This window comes from Aulonocara stuartgranti, assembly GCF_965226115.1.
Source record: "Aulonocara stuartgranti genome assembly, chromosome: 3".
NCBI lineage: Eukaryota > Metazoa > Chordata > Actinopteri > Cichliformes > Cichlidae > Aulonocara > Aulonocara stuartgranti.
In genome coordinates this window covers 61,103,532-61,120,614 of record NC_138941.1, presented here as the reverse complement: position 1 = coordinate 61,120,614, position 17,083 = coordinate 61,103,532, and the positions used below count along the sequence as shown (strand labels likewise).

The 17,083-nt window shown below is 42.9% G+C and overlaps 1 protein-coding gene across 1 annotated transcript; it reads left to right on the top strand.

Moving 5' to 3' along the window:
- The first annotated feature begins 6,314 nt into the window (after positions 1-6,314).
- On the top strand, positions 6,315-16,710 carry LOC309692803 (PRELI domain-containing protein 1, mitochondrial-like). The gene is made up of 6 exons (XM_082511622.1): positions 6,315-6,510; positions 6,637-6,760; positions 7,858-8,083; positions 12,666-12,779; positions 14,869-14,947; positions 15,635-16,710. Exons 2-6 carry the CDS (start codon positions 6,669-6,671, stop codon positions 15,724-15,726), a joined length of 603 nt encoding a protein of 200 aa, XP_082367748.1. The 5' UTR covers positions 6,315-6,510; positions 6,637-6,668; the 3' UTR covers positions 15,727-16,710.
- Positions 16,711-17,083: the final 373 nt, after the last annotated feature.

Here is a 17,083-nt window from a genome sequence, read left to right as displayed (position 1 = left end):
CTCGAGCGGTAGACGCGAAACGCGCGTATGCACAAAGTGCAACACAAAAACTCACGCGCGTGGTTTTATTCGCGCGTCAAACGCGCCAGACGCGCTACACTGACGCGCGTTTCACGCGTTTTGGCGTTTTCGCGACGCAAATCTGCTTCCGAATTTTCGCGGGACCCGCAATCGCGCGTCATCGCGCCTTTCCATTGACTTTACATGTAAACCTGACGCTCTATTCGCGTCCATCGCGTTCGGTGTGAACACACCGTTACACCGTTTTGTTCAGAAGAGATGGGGGAATCTTCCAGTGTTGACAATTTATCATTAAAATGTGAATTATTAAAGATATTTGACTTCTAATGCACCATAACTGAGTAGAGCGAAGAAAAAACTGGCTTGACTTGCCCTCAAACAACGCTTTGTAACTCGAAATCTATTTGGAGTATCGATATCATTCTTTCACCGTAAGAGACAGCAGGCTTTGGTGAACAGTCATGGAAATTTTCAGGTCTCTATGGAAATCCAACAAAAAGTTATGCCGAGAGAAAAAAGTGGTTCATTTCCAGAGTTTGAAATCTGAAGAAATCTGAGCGACGGACGAATTTCCTACCCTCAAACAAGTCCAACTCATTTCAGAACGGTAATACGTGAGAAAGAAATTCTTGAATTGTGAGCGTCACGAGTGTCTGAAGATATACCGGGACAAGCCTCATGTCTTAACTTTGCTTCGTTAAGGAGATATGACGATTCGAATATGCCTCTCATTACAGAAATGCAGCGGTGATTTTGAACAAACTCTCCATTCACTTTATATGGAGAGTTTTCCGACATTGTGTTGGTCTGAGGAGATTTGCGAAAGTTCTATGAATACCACAACAATGATAGTGACATTTTCGGAAACCCAGCAAAAATACCTACGTTTTGATGTATAATTTGTGGAAGTTGAGTGAAGATTGAGCAAGTAGCAAGAAGTAGTTCGGACATGAAGAGAAGACTGCAAAACCTTCAGTGGCACACTGGAAGCCAAGTGCATAGCAACCATAACAACGCATGTATTTTGTGAAAAATCACAATTTTGCAACTGAAAACTTTAAGAGGCATAAAGGTAAAACGGTAAAAGATTTGAAAAAGCTGAATCATACCTGAATAGCCCCATAATTTGAGAACATTTTAAAGTTTGAATGGTTGTTCTACGTGAAAATATGAGGAAGTAGTTAAGTTTCAGAAACAAGCAAATTTTAGCAGAATTGCAGAAGTTTCCCATTCATTTCAATGGGACTAATTAAGCTTAATATTTTAAAAAGTATAATAGTGAAAAATACCAAAAGACATAGCAGGAATTAGCAGAAATAGCAGAATATTTTAAAATTTGAACGGTGAAAATTGGCTGAAAATTGTGGAAGTAGTTAAGTGCCAAAAAGTGTGCGGAAGTCCCAAGAGGAACTCAATAGTGTGGATGCTTAAAGCATCCACACAATTAGGGTCCAATGTTTCCAAATTTAGCACAGCTGTGCTGTTTTCATAAACTGATTTATAAATTTGGAATTTCACGAATTCTCGTGTCTGAGGCGGCATGCTCTCCAGAGCAGGAACAAGGCTGAGGAGGAAATGTTCAGTTGCAGACGGACGTGGCCTCTTTAGGGTCTCCAGGATAGCCAGCTCCACCGCCGATGGACCGTCCTGGGACCCTTCCCTCGCCCGCCTTCGAGCTGTCCTCCTCTGTGGGCCTGTAAAACACAGAACAAAACACCACAAAGAAATGAGAAGGCTGCTACTAGATTTTCATTTTCAAAATTGAAGAAAACCAGGATATGAACAGATTGGTTGTAGATATTTAGTAAAGGTGATCACAAGGGGATTCAAGCAAGTAAAAAGCTATCAGTGCTTGATGTTCATACCTGTGGGTGCAGCAGCAGGAGTGGAGGGACCAGGGACTGGGGAGTCAGGAGAAGCAACATGGGAGGACTCTGCTGCATGATTACTTGACTCTATCAAGACAATATTAAATGTTAACAGGTTGAAGACAATAGTCATAGAGAATATTATATTATTATATACTTATTATTATATACAGTGGTCTCTCATTTATTGCAGCACATGAACAGTAGTCACAGTTCTCACAAGTTGATTCTCAAAGTGCAAACCTTTGTCGATTTTAAAACGTATTATGCCGCGCTTTTTCTCCGTCTGCGGCGCCACTTTTGTGCGCCTTTTTCCCTCCCCGGTGCAGGTTTTATATTTCCGAATGAGGGTCATAGTTAAGAGTGTTTTTGTGCTGTTTTTTTCTATTGGACATGATGGATATCAAAACCAAACATGATAAGTTTGGCAAGCGCAGGAGACACGACACGGAGGAGATTTGTCATTTGGGCTGCAGAATGCAATGCTGTACGGTGCAATAAAAACAAAATCAGCGAAAAGGCGAGGCAGTGACGGATGAACAGCGGGACTACTGTATACTGTTTATTAATAAACAAAATATATTCCTGTATGACAACACGCATTAATTAACTGCCTACATTAATTCATTGTAAACATACCTTCTGACTGACACTCCCCTGCTGCCTCTTCGGGCTGTCCCTGGTCCTCGGGGGAGAAGCTCTCCACGGTCCGCACCATATTACCGCTAGTCTCCCGCGGGGTGAGGAAGGGGTCCAGAAACCCCATGACCGCGAAGAACTTCCATCTCCTCCCCGATCCTGCTGCCGACCCACTCCTCTTCTCCTTCTCTGCCCTCTTCTCCTTATTATAGGTGTCCCTGAGGCTCTTCCACTTTCTCCTGCAGATGTCCTCTGAATAAACGCATTATCTGGTTAGCGGAAAGGTATTTGTACAACAGTGGGAAAATCGCGGGACAGTAGGCAGGCTTGCTAGCTTGCTAGCTTTTGCGCGGCTTCATCGGGTCAGTCTGAAAATTAAAAAGAAGAAGGAATGAACTTACCAGGTTGCCCGATCTCCTCACTTATGTGTCTCCAAGCTAGGTCCTTTTTATTCCTGTCTCGGTAAAAATAGTAGCTGGCATCATACAGCTCAGGGTGGTTAGCCACAGCGCTGATTAGCTTTTCCTCCATACTGAATGAAGAATGAAGGGCTTTGGCTGGATCTGCCCCTTTGACCTAGGTCAGAGCCACGTCACCAGGCTCCTGATTGGTTGTCGCGGCGCGATTTGACGCTCGAGTTCAGCTTTTTCCAACTCGAGCGGTAGACGCGAAACGCGCGTATGCACAAAATGCAACACAAAAACTGACGCGCGTGGTTTTATTCGCGCGTCAAACGCGCCAGACGCGCTACACTGACGCGCGTTTCACGCGTTTTGGCGTTTTCGCGACGCAAATCTGCTTCCGAATTTTCGCGGGACCCGCAATCGCGCGTCATCGCGCCTTTCCATTGACTTTACATGTAAACCTGACGCTCTATTCGCGTCCATCGCGTTCGGTGTGAACACACCGTTAGTCTTTGAGGTGTTGAGTTGCAGGTGGTTTGTGTGACTCCACGCGACAAGGTTCCTCACCAGACTTCTCTACTCCTCTTCCTGATCATCCCAGATACACCCCATGATGGCTGTGTCATCTGCAAACTTCTGAATTTGGCATAATTCAGAGTTGTAGCAGAAGTCAGAGGTGTACAGGGTGACCATTGTCAATCAATCTCGTGCCGTGTCTCCAGTACATTACAGAATGTGTCCAGCTTGTCAAGTTTAAATAAATCTTTGATCGCTACCAGTGTGGCTTTGAAGTGCTGTAGTGTGTGTTTGTAAGTTTTCTCGCCAACAAACACAACAATGGCGATGAAACATTTTGCACCGTCAAAGTCACCTGCGGGTTTCTTTGGTTTCATTCTATAATACTGGACTTATTTTTCTACAAAGGTTTGAACTTTGAGAGTGTTTAAACAAGAGAGAAAAGTGTGAAAATGTTCATGCCTGTCTGAGAAAAGTGTATAAAGTGTGTTGTGAGGGGTTCTATAGCCTTAAAACATCTATAATAATTGTATAAAAATAAAGTTGGCTACTTCGCAGATTTCACCTATTGCGGGTTAATTTTAGAACATAACTATCCCGATAAACGAGGGACCACTGTACTAAGTAATTTATTGAGAATTTTTCAGAAAAACAATATTTCCCCATTGGATAAGCAGAAGAGAATGGATGAACGGATAATATTTCACCATTTTACTAGGGTGACCAACCGTCCTCTTTTTTGCAGTTGTTGACTTGTAAAAGCCTATCGTTTAAATATGTTAAAGTTTTCTTTAAGCAATTGTATTATTAAAGTTTTTCTTGACTAAGCCAAATCTTCTCTTTTTTGGAAATCAAATGGAAATCAAAATATGGTCACCCTAATTTTACAAGATAAGTTTGCTTTACTTTATGGGGTGCAGCCCATATTATTGAGTCATTTAACCTGGACTGAATTCATGGTATTTTACCAGACAGGAGACACTCCTTTCCTGTACAGCTCTTTTGGTAGTTATGTTTAAACAGTGATTGCGAAAGAAAAAAAATATCCATCCATCCGCTTATCCTTTTCAGGGTCACGGGGGGCGCTGGAGCCTATCCCAGCTGTCATAGGGCGCAAGGCGGGGTACACCCTGGACAGGTCGCCAGTCTGTCGCAGGGCCAACACACAGGGACAGACAACCATTCACTCACACATTCACACCTAGTGGTAATTTGGATTATCCAATTAACCTATCCCCACAAGCTGCATGTCTTTGGACGGTGGGAGGAAGCCGGAACCCAGAGAGAACCCACGCAAACACGGGGAGAACATGCAAACTCCACACAGAAAGACCCCGGCCTGATGTTGGAATTGAACACAGGACCTTCTTGCTGTGCGGCAACAGTGCTAACCACCGTGCCACCGTGCTGCCCAAGAAAAAAAAAATCTTAGAATTTCTTAAACATTTCTTGCATTTTTCAACTGTCTTTTTTTCATCAACAACATGAAGTGCAGGTCTTCAGGGCCAGCTTATGTGATAGGAATTCCGTGGAAAGTGCAGGGTATCAAGCAAGTCCAGGGGATCAATCACTGCTCAATCTCATCATAACAACTTTATTCTCTTAAACATTAGATCTTTAAACCATAGTCTAAGTGGATATATCACCTGAAACTTAGATTTGCTCTAAATCTGACCAGGCCTGCTTCAATTCACAACTGAAAAGTGTCTGTAGTATATTTTTGCCTGTACAGTATAGTTATTTATTTATTATTTTATTTTGTAACAATGGAAAAAAGTATTTACTCCTTTTCTGTTAGCTGACACCCATCCTAGAGTAAATAAGTGCAACAGACAGAAGTGGTACCAGCAAGTACAGACAGATTTACACTTTAAAAGATTGAGAGAAACTGTATTGTGATCTAAGGAGCTTGGAAGGAAAAGCATCTGGACTTCTTTAACCTCCTAGAACCTGGCGTCCACATATGTGAACGTCACATTTTGGGTTGCCTAGACTAAAATATGTAAATCATGTAAATTGACAGAGTGAGTGCACAGAGGGCACCAAATTTTTGCAGAGTTGCCACAGACCTCCAAACTTCATGCGGTCTGCAGATCATGTGGATTTAGTCGTGAACCGTTTACCAAGCAGCGCGACCTGATTTCTGCTTGTCTAGTCTGCCATCTGGTGGAAAAAGGCGGTAAGTGCACGTATGACCGCCTGGGTCCACTTTTTTTCTTCTTTGTTTCTGTCTCAAATAAGCAGCTGCTACAAAGAAACCCCCGAACTGCCTCGCTTCTGTGTTTTATCCATGCCGGCTCCCTTACAGTCCGCCGGGCTTTGAGAAACACGCGCTTTATGTACGTCCGTTACTTGGCTAGCCGAAGCTGTTAGCTTCCTCAGCAGCTACAACAGACTGCGACGTTTACGGTAGAGGGTGTTTGTACTAGCAACCTCGGACGCTGACTTCAGCATTTAGATAAAAAAAAAAGAAGACGATGACGAAGCGGCGACCGCGTTAAACAGCTAACTAGCTTGAGCCCGCTGGTGAAGTGCGGTTATAAAACAAAGGGATTAGCAATGCTGGCCTCGGAGCTGTAGCAACACCTAATAACGGTCGCAGCTAACAGTTTTTACAGTAAACAAATGCTATGACGAAAAGCATTGCATAGAAGTACTAGTATTGTGTTAATCACAGGATAAGTTGCTCTACTTTCCCCTCTGCTGATGTGAGCGTTGGTGGTATAGTGGTTAGCATAGCTGCTTTCCAAGCAATTGAGCCGGGTTCAATTCCCGGCCAACGCAAAGTCATTTCTTCACTAAAGTGGCAACTTTAGATTCTACTGTTAACAATTGCATATTTAGAAACGTGCTCACCCCAACGGTTTTCATTTGGTGTCTGAAAACTAGCGTCTGAAAACTTTTTGTGGTATGAAAACTAAAGTCATTTAAACACACTGTTAGAATTTAAAGCTACCCGGATTTTCAGGCACTAATGCAGGCACAATCAGCTGTCTATGTCCTGTTAATGGGGACTTTGGCACGACTGTCCTATCCTCTCTTGCTTGCCGTGATCAAATTCAGTGAGTGTTCATACCAACGGGACAGGAATTTTATTCTACAAACTTAAACATGAAGAGGAACTCATGACACTAAATACAAAATATATTTAAAAAATATATAACTTGTCTCTTATGTTGTTCCTGCAGCTGCTGAATGAGCTCTGTTAGTACATGCCGACATGGGGAGGTATTTCCACAGCGAGGTGGACATTAAGAGCCCGTGGCATCAGGTGCTGGCTGCCTTCTGGCAGCGCTACCCAAACCCATACAGGTAATTAATCAGAATCAGAATCAGAAAGGGTTTTATTGCCAAATGTTGAGCAGGTTTACAACATTAGGAAATTGCTGCGGTGCTTCAGTGCAAACATACTGTCATAAATTGCGCTTAAATAGACATGAAAAAGTAAAAGTAAGAATAAGAATTAAAAGTGCTACGTAGAAAGATATATGCATGAGATATACATGAGCTATATACATGAGAATAAGAATTAAAAGTGCTACGTAGAAAGAGTGCAGGTGGTGATCAGTGCCAAACATGGAATGATGCAGTGAACACAGCGTAGGGTCATGTGTTAGTGGTGGGAACAGTCGTACGTTTATTGTTCATGTGTCCAACAGCAGAGGGGAAGAAACTGTTCTTATGGCGAGAGGTTCTGGTGCGAATGGACCGGAGCCTCCTGCCTGAGGGGAGCAGGTCAAACAGACTGTGTCCAGGGTGAGAAGGGTCAGCTGAGATCCGAGCTGCACGCCGCAGTGTCCTGGAGGTGTACAGGTCCTGCAAAGATGGGAGTCTGCAGCCAATCACCTTCTCAGCAGAGCGCACAACACGCTGCAGTCTCTGTTTGTCCCTGATAGTGGCTCCAGCGTACCACACGGTGATGGAGGAGGTGAGGATGGACTCGATGATTGCGGTGTAGAATTGCATCATCGTCCGTGTTGGCAGGTTGAATTTCTTCAGCTGCCTCAGGAAGTACATCCTCTGCTGGGCTTTCTTGATGACGGAGGTGATGGTGGGCTCCCACTTCAGGTCCTGGGTAATGGTGGTACCCAGGAAGCGGAATGAGTCCATGAATGATTGTTTCAGTGAATATGCAAAGTCATTTCTCATCAATGAATCTGATATTTTTCCCTTATAAAACAGTGAAAAATGTCACCTTATTATCTAGTACAATAAAAGAAAAAAAAACACATTAGTCCATTTTCTCCAGACAATGGACAAAGTGGACCAAACTGTCGTGCTTTTATCTTGACTGCATCAACCCTGGGTGTTGTTTGGAGAACTTCAGTTTTTTAAACAATAAAAGACATTTTAAAAAAACAGAATGTGTGAGTGTTCTCAAAAAAAATAGATCTGTTTTGGTGTACCAGCACCCATGTACTCACGGAAGATGTCCTATACCGCGAGGTCACCTCCAGCAACCACCTGCTGTCCAGGCGACTGCTGACGAAGACCAACCGCCTGCCGGGCTGGGCGGAGCGGGTCTTCCCCATGCACATGGCTCGGGCGGTCTACGTCCTGGAAGATTCTATCGTGGACCCTCAGGCCCACACGCTCATCACCAAGACCTGGAACCTGAACCACAACACGCTGATGGTGAGATGCGCTCTGATTAGATCACTGTGGTTAATTAACCCCCCCACCCCCACCCCATGACAGATAGGATAGAGTTCAGATTGATGGTCTTATTGTCATCAAGCGATTTCTCCCACTTTGAATGGGGCAGTTTGCAGTTTGAGATAACCAATCAGAAAATGGCCACGAGCTGTGAATAGCATGAAAGCATGAGATCATGGTCATAGATGTAATAGAGCAGACCTTCCCAAAGTGTGGAGCCATTGCAGGGGGGGCGCGGTATGAAAAGGGAGGGAGAGAGAAAACAAAACTCTTGGACACTGCTAGCACAGGGCGCCCACAGAAATGCAAAGCAGGAGATGAAGCATCGCTGAATATGTTTCCAAACCAACTTCATTCTAAGCCAAAGACTAGAAAATCTGGCGAAGCATATCTGCCCTTTGGTTTCACCTGCACAAGTGCCAAGTGCACAAGTCTCCCCTGCAGGATTGGTTTTCCCTGCGTTGGGAGCAGCACTGTGCTCTCCCTATCACGGACAAACAGTATCCCACAGTTGTTTATGTTTTTAAACCCATTTTGCACAGAGAGGCATTTTTTGAAAAATGCATTGATAGCAATGTTGAATATTATTACACATACAGTAAAATAATCACACCGTGACGCCTCTGCCTTTCTAAATGGAGGGACAGTAACTGCGTTTGTATATGTTAGTGTGTAAAACCTGTAGACAGTAAGATTAACAGTATTTTGTCTCTATCTGCCATTCTGCAATTCATCTCATGTAAACAATAACGTGCGCACAGCGTGACGTGAAAAAAGGCACATACCTTTGACGTTGCGTGACGAACTCTGTATTCCTCGTCCACACGTAAACGGAAAAAAATGAGTTTTTAAAAAAATCTCCGTTTTCGGTGATTCGAAATGCTGTTTATGTGTCAACGAAACAGCTGCGTTTTCAAAAATACCCGTGTAGGTGTGAACGTAGTGTAATAGTTTACTTTCTTACTGCCTGTAATTTATTGCAAGTTACTTGTATTTGCTTAACCCTCCTGCCATCCTTTAAAAAACTCACACCCATCACCCTAGGGACCATTCTCAGCCACGCCATAAAAAGACCATATATCCATATTTTATTCCACTTTAAATTAGCCAACCTTGTAAAACTACTTCTCCCTGAAATATTCATGTAAAGTTTTAATTATATTTTCGTTGTTTTAACCCTTCAAATCCCAGTGTTATTACATGAGCGCCCTGTGTTATAAGCCCCAAAAACCAAAAAACGAAACTAAATATTTCCACAAAAAACCAGTTGAAGTAATATGTGATTGTCATTATAAGTAGGCCTTTAGATGGACCAAAGATTGGCACCAACATACATTTTGACCTGCCATTATTTTTTTTGCATTTTTTTTGCAATTTAAAAATTAAAACTTCAAGGCCCTGAGTCTTCATTGACATCCAAGAAAAGAAGAAAAAATAAAATCATATGATGATAATTTGGGGTTGAAAAATAGCGTTTATAATGGAAGTCAATGGGCAGAAAATGGTCCCCAGGGTGATGGGTGTGGGGATTTCTGCTGCTCAGCCATTTTAGGCTGATTTAAGGAATTCACACTGGAATATTAACATTGACAGGTAAAAACTATCCTGTGGCAAGTTTGGTTATATTCCACTGAACACAGTGGAAATGGCAGCCATTTAACACATAGCAGTGGCACAAAAAGGTCCCAAGAAGGCAGGAAGGTTAATTGTTTACTAAATGTTTGAGGTGTGAAAGAAACCACAATGGAGCAAAATATGGGCGTGTGTGGTTGGAGGATGTGTTTGTGCGTGTGTGTGCGTGTTGTAAAACAAAGGCAGCAAAAAAAGTTTGGGAACCACTGTAATAGAGGAACCAGCTGACATGGTTTGAGCACCTGAATAGGAGATCTCCTGCACATCTAGACTTTGATGGACTAGGTCAGGGGTTTTGGGCATGTCCAGCTGTGAGGAGACCTGTGACAGAAACAGGACTGGACTGGGAATGCCTTGCTGGAAAGGCTGGAGATAGTTGCCTAAATGAGGCCATTCTCTCCACTTTTGCTCATCTCAGAAAGGACAAGAAAATGGATGAATTTGCGGATTTAAAGAACTGCACTGGACACAGGTATAAATGCTTTTTGACTGGAAAACTACAAGGCCTCTTACAGTCTGGTTGGTTTTAACATTTTCAGTATTTAACTAAGTTCAAATCAAATCACTTTTATTGTCACATCACATGTGCAGGTACATTGGTACAGCACATGTGAGTGAAATTCTTGTGTGCGAGCTTCATAAGCAACAGAGTTGTGCAAAATACAATAATGTAAACAGGCAAAATACAAGAATGGCTGATCTGAAACTAATAAATATATGTACAATATATAATAGTATATGCATTTCTGGATGTGTATACTAAATATTTTTCTACGTGTGTGTGTGTGTACACATATTTTACAAATTAAATAGAGTAAACAATAAATAAAATATATAAAAATATACAGAGTTGAGACATGTGCAAAACAGTGGCATTGCTGTACAGTATGTAGTGCATAATGTTGAAGTTCCAGTAGTGGAGGTGAGGTGTCTATGAAGTGTTCAGCAGTCTGATGGCCTGATGGAAGAAGCTGTCTCTCAGTCTGCTGGTACGGGACCGGATGCTGCAGAACCTCCTTCCTGATGGAAGTAGTCTGAACAGTTTATGGCTGGGGTGACTGGAGTCCTTGATGATCCTCCCCGCTTTCCTCAGGCAGCGCTTCCTGTAGATGTCTTGGAGGGAGGGAAGCTCACCTCCAATTATCCGTTCAGAGCACCGCACTACTCGCTGGAGAGCTTTGCAGTTGTAGGCGGTGCTGTTGCCATACCAGGTGGTGATGCATCCAGTGAGGATGCTCTCAATGGCACAGTGATAGAAGGTCCTGAGGATGCGGGGGCTCATGCCGAATCTTTTCAGTCTCCTGAGAAAGAAGAGGCGCTGCTGCGCCTTCTTCACTGTTTTGTTTGTGTGTACTGACCACGTAAGATCCTCAGCCAGATGTACACCAAGGAACCGGAAGCTGCTCACTCTCTCCACAGCAGCGCCGTTGATGGTGATGGGGGTGTGTACTTCTCTGCACCTCCGGAAGTCCACTATCAACTCCTTTGTCTTTGCGACGTTGAGGGTGAGATGGTTGTCTTGACACCAGTGGTCAGGGCGCTGACCTCCTCCCTGTAAGCCATCTCATCACCATTGGTGATAAGAACCACCACTGTAGTGTCGTCCGCAAACTTCACAATGATGTTGGAGTTGTTAGTGGCTGTGCAGTCGTAGGTGTAGAGTGAGTACAGGAGAGGGCTCAGTACACACCCCTGTGGAGCACCAGTGTTCAGTGTGATGGGGGATGAGGTGATGCTGCCCAGTCTGACCACTTGGCGTCTGTCAGACAGGAAGCTAAGGATCCAGCTGCAGAGGGAGCTGCTCAGTCCTAGATCCTGCAGTTTCCTGTCCAGCTTCGAGGGAACGATGGTATTGAATGCTGAGCTGTAATCTACAAACAGCATTCTCACATACGTGTCTCTCTTCTCCAGGTGTGACAGGGCAGTATGTAGTGTCAGGGCTATGGCATCATCAGTGGACCTGTTGTGGCAGTATGCGAACTGTAGAGGGTCCAGTGAGTCGGGTAGTGCAGAGCAGATGAAGTCCCTGACCAGCTTCTCGAAGCATTTGCTTACGATGGGGGTCAGGGCTACAGGTCGCCAGTCGTTCAATGAGGAGATGGTGGAGGATTTGGGTACAGGGACGATGGTGGCCATTTTGAAGCAGGCTGGGACTACAGACAGAGAGAGGGAAAGGTTGAAGATGTGCGTGAACACTCCAGCCAGCTGAGCCGCGCATGACTTGAGGACGCGGCCGGGAATCTCGTCCGGACCTGTAGCTTTGCGTGCGTTCACCTTCCTGAAGCACTTCCGCACATCCTCCTCAGACACAGTGTGCGCACTGACGTCATCCGCGGTGCGCACCCTGTCCGGTCTCATGGTGTTCGCTGTGTCGAATCTAGCGTAGAATACGTTTAGATCCTCACACAGAGAGGCCGTGGTCTGCGGTGTGCTGGGTTTCCCTCTAAAGTCTGCGATCGTGTTTAGTCCCTGCCACATACTCCGAGGGTTGTCAAACTGTTGCTCCACCCTGTCCCTGTACTCACGTTTGGCTGCTTTGATCGTCTTCCGGAGTTGGTAATGTGCGTGTTTGTAGTCCGATGTGTTCGCGGAGGCAAAGGCGGTGCTCCGTGCCGCGCGAACATCTCCGTTAATCCAGGGTTTTTGATTTGGGATGGATTTAACTGTTCTGGATGGGACGACATCTTCCACGCATTTCCTGATAAATCCACAGACTGAGTCTGTGTACTCATCAATGTCCCTAGCAGCCACGTGAAACATTTCCCAGTCCGCGTGATCAAAACAGTCCCGCAGCGTAGACTCCGATTGGTCCGTCCAACAGTGCACCGCCCTCCGGGTTGAATATAATACTTTTTCCTGTGCTTGAACAGTTTGTGTTTGGAGTAAAAACGGGCTTTTTTGTACATTTTCTACCGTCTCTGCCTCTAAGACTGTTGTGGAGCGGTGTCTGTTTGAAGAGAACCATGGTCAGCCATCTTGGACCAAATTGAGGAGGGAGGCCTGGATCTCCACAGCTGTATATGGACTGGGTCGACCCATACAGGTATACACAAACATACAAATGTTTCAGTCCTAGGGAAAATTGGCCACCAAAACCCAAACTCAACCTACTATCACTTAAAGTATAAAGAACACACCAGCTTCTCTTAGTGTATTTCTGATAGAGATTGACAGACCACGTGACCTTCGTGCATTGCTTTGTGGGTACCCGTGGCAACAAAATCAAAACACTGCATCAAGCGCTAGTATTTCCAGCACCGGTAATCATTAATTCTGTGGTTTTAATCCCTAATTGCATTTTATTTACCCCAAAAACAGTTATGTACAAAACGACGGACAACACGGCAGGTCCGTACAAAGACAGACTTGACGAAAAGGCAAAAAAAAAGGACAAGGAAAAAATCAAAGGATTGAAAGGGTCAGACCCATACGAGCATACAGAGTGGAGTAAGGACGTTAGCGTGCTGCCCAACTTTCATCACGGACATATTTATTATTGTATGGTCCTAAGTGTGAGTGTATGCACTTCACGTTTATTAACTTCAGATCCCTGCAACAAGCCCAGGTCCAGTTTACTTTTGGTGATTTGGACTATTCCATTTCACAGCTGTTGTTACATTTTTTTTCCCTTTTTCTTCTGTACAGGCCAACGAAATCTGTTTGTAGTTTCAGGTTGTAGTATTACACAACATTTTCAGATCTAATAGAAAAAAAATAAGTGTTTCATAATTCATTCAATTTATTGTCTTTCTTTATAACTGGCATTATTGTTTCATTCTATTATAGAATCTTACAAGAAAGAGGCAAAATTGTATTCCATTATGCTTTATTAGCTGCTTCAATAAAAAACAAATCAACAATGCAAAAAACAACAACAAAAAAACAACAACAACAACATTGGAAACCAGCATAGTAGAAAACAGTTATTCATCACTTGATTGCTTGAAAACAACACTTGGGCACATATATGCGGGATTTTCGTGGCTGTTTTGATCTCGCTCTCTCTTAACCGATCAAATCTGGCTGTGGTAGCAGCTTTAAACTCAGTATGATCCAGGTTGATAGAGGGTGCTCAGTCTGGATCACATTCCAGCATTTTGCATTGGTTTTCCTACAAAACATAACAAACATTAGCCCGCAAAGCCACAGTGAACAAAGCAGCATAGCGCAATGAATTCTATTCAAATCAATATAAGACTTACTTGTAACCTACATCACCAATTATGTTATGATAAATTACGTAATAACTACAACAGAAGACTTACTGTTGTGGAAATGCTTGGAGCAGACTAACATGTGAGCTGGAGTGTTCTGAAACGTTATATTTGGTCTTCAAATTGCTCCAATCCAGGCCATACGTCAGCTCTTGTTACTTCGGAAACATGGCTTGAACAATTTCTCTTCCATGACGTAATCCCATAAACAATCTCTTTACCCGTCGGCTTCCCGTGGCTGTCATGCGACCAGCTATTGCAGTTAATAATACAACAGCTTCTCGCCATTTTTTGTGTTTCTTTTTATCCCTGTGTGACTGTTTTCATGTGAAAGCATGCGTGCGCTAGTACCTCTTGCCACGAATTCCCAGAATCCTTTGTGGTTTTACCCCAGAATGACATCACATTTTCAATCTCTATAAAAGATCCCCAGTAATGGCTGGAGGTGTGGTCAACACGAACTTGATAACGGCTGCTTAGTTTGCCTTAATGTTCTGCATGTTTGCGATTATAATTTTATTCCATTATTTTTGCAGTTGGGTTGTTATGCTTGTTACATAGCTTCATGTTGGCTTAGCTAATATCTCGGTTACTCCTTGGCAATGCAGGTCATAAATAAAACCCCTGACTAGTTAGCGAGTTGTTGCTGGGGAAATTCGTTGCAAAGAGGGTGCTGCACCAAAATTCTGTCTGCGATTGGTTTGGTCTCTTATCAGATTGTCCATTGTCGCCCATAGTTTGCATGGAAGATGCTGACTTGTCTGCAAACACTCAGAACATTGTGAAGTAATACCTCCTGGCTCTCAAGCCAAGCCAAGATACCAATACCAACTATGTGACACTTCGTCAGTATCTATATACAGCTAACGTATGGTGCGGGTATTTATCTTTGACTAATTCTTTGTCTTTCTCCGCCAGGAATTCGGTCTCGCCAGGTTTAAAAGTAACCAAGCTAAAGCCATGAGAGGGCTGGAGTACTCTCTCTCCAAGCTACAGAGTAAGTCACAAATACATGCACACACAAATCTGTATTTCACCTCTGAGGGCTTCACCAAAACCTGAAGCTTAATTACCACAAGCTATGTGTTTTTGTACAAAAGTCCTGAAACTGTAAAAAGAAATCCAGTTAAAACCAAGAAAACAAACGTCAGCCTATCACAAAACCGCTGTTTTTTTCTTTCTTAAAAAGGGAAATCATCATTTAAAAACTATGGTTTTTATTTTCTCTGATCATCTTTGTCTAATTTAACTTTTAGAGCATTTCATTAAACGTTGGTCTCAATCTAGTATCAGATTGAGACCAACATTTACTGTATTGCACACCTTTGGTGGTGGCTTAGAGTGATGTCAAATTTTTCATTGATTTTTAGATTTGGTCACAGGATTCACATTTTTTTTTTATTTATTAAAATATGAATAACAAATGTCATATGAGTCTTCTCTTTTGACTTTTTTATGTAGATGTAGTTTAGATCAGCCTGATTTTCGGTCATTAGAACTTAAACCTTAGATTGCATATAAAAGACGACGGTACACTCCGGGTATGAGAACTGTGCATTTTCTTTTCTTGTTTTAAACCTTAAACCTATTTTCAGCTCCATTATGCTCATATTCAGTTTATTTTTCACTTCAGGGCTCAGATCAGTGTGACAGTTCCTCATTTTCTACTTTTATTTATCCACAGCTAGTGACCAGGGAGAGTCATCAGAGAAGCAAAAGCCCCTCCCACCACAAGCCACGCCGACCCCCAACCAGAAACCCAAACAGTTTGTCTGAACCTCAGTAGGAACAACAAGCCCACAATACAGATTGACAGACCACGTGACTTTTGCGCATTGCATGCCGGGAACTCGTGGCAAAACAATCCAAGTACCGCATCAAATGCAAGTATTTGCAGCACTGCAAAACGTTCATTCTCCGGTTCCAATACCTTCTTGCTTTTTCTTTGCCCCCCAAAAAAGGTATGTACAAAACGAAGGATAACAATGCTGGTCTGTACAAAGACAGACTCGACGAAAAGGCAAAGAAAAGATACGTGGAAAAAAATCAAAGGAGTGAAAGGGTTAGACCCTTACGAGCACACAGAGTGGACAAAAGACGTTAGCGTGCTGCCCAACTTTCACCACCACCAGTGCATACATTCATGAAGTTTAGTAACTTCAGGTCACTGCAACAAGCCCAGGTACAGTTTACCGACGGATGGGTACAGGACCTTGAAATGCACCGTGTAGAACGAAAGACCATCGTACAAACAAAGGTAAGTTTACCAGTCTCACAAATTGTCTTCATAAATACACATTCGTTAACCGTTTATTAATAGGACCTTTAAGCTCAATGGTAATTAATTAGTAGTGGAAATAATTTCTGGTACGGATTACAGAAATGTAGCAGTGACAATAATATTGTATGCTGTAATCGTACTGGGCAATTAGTGATACAAAAAAACAAAAAACCTGTTTTATCTGCTTTACCCGTCGGCTTCCCGTGGCTGTCATGTGACCGGCTATTGCAGTTAATAATACAACAGCTTCTTTCCATTTTTTGTGTTTCTTTTTATCGCTGTGTAACTGATTTCAATTGAAAGCCTGCGTGCGCTAGTACCTCTTGCCACGAATTCCCAGAATCCTTTGCGGTTTTACCCTTAAATGACGTCACATTTTCAATCTCTATGGCTCGTTTGAAGAGCAGCACTAAAACGGTGGGGCATCCACTCATCCTCAGTTCTGATTGGTGACACATTAGCTGATACTGATTACTTTTCAAAGTCACCAATCAGAGCAATGAACTACAATAATTCCCAGGATTCCTTGGGACTGATTTAATCATCTTATTAAAGTTTTAGTAATTTTTTTTTTAAGTTTGCAGTTTGTAATTTGTCAGTTATGTAATGTAAACATGATATTAAGTTAATAATTTAAGTTTACGTTGACTTTTCTTATCTTTGTTTTTATATTTTTATATGGAAATAGTGTTTTGTCTTATTTTGTAGAATTCTCTGAATGATTATTGTCATCTTGGATTTCTTTGGGACCTCCCACAGTAAATGTCTTAAGAGATTTTCTATCAATAGGAACGGGTTTACATCAGATTCAGGTAGTTTAGAATCAGACTGTTGTAGAAATGCATGTTTCAT

Excerpts from the sequence above, each read along its gene's own strand:
- LOC309692803 (XM_082511622.1), top strand. The coding sequence starts at position 6,669 with ATGGGGAGGTATTTCCACAGCGAGGTGGACATTAAGAGCCCGTGGCAT. Across the intron at positions 6,761-7,857 it reads CGCTACCCAAACCCATACAG|CACCCATGTACTCACGGAAG; the intron begins GTAATTAATCAG and ends TTGGTGTACCAG. Across the intron at positions 14,948-15,634 it reads CTCTCTCTCCAAGCTACAGA|CTAGTGACCAGGGAGAGTCA; the intron begins GTAAGTCACAAA and ends ATTTATCCACAG.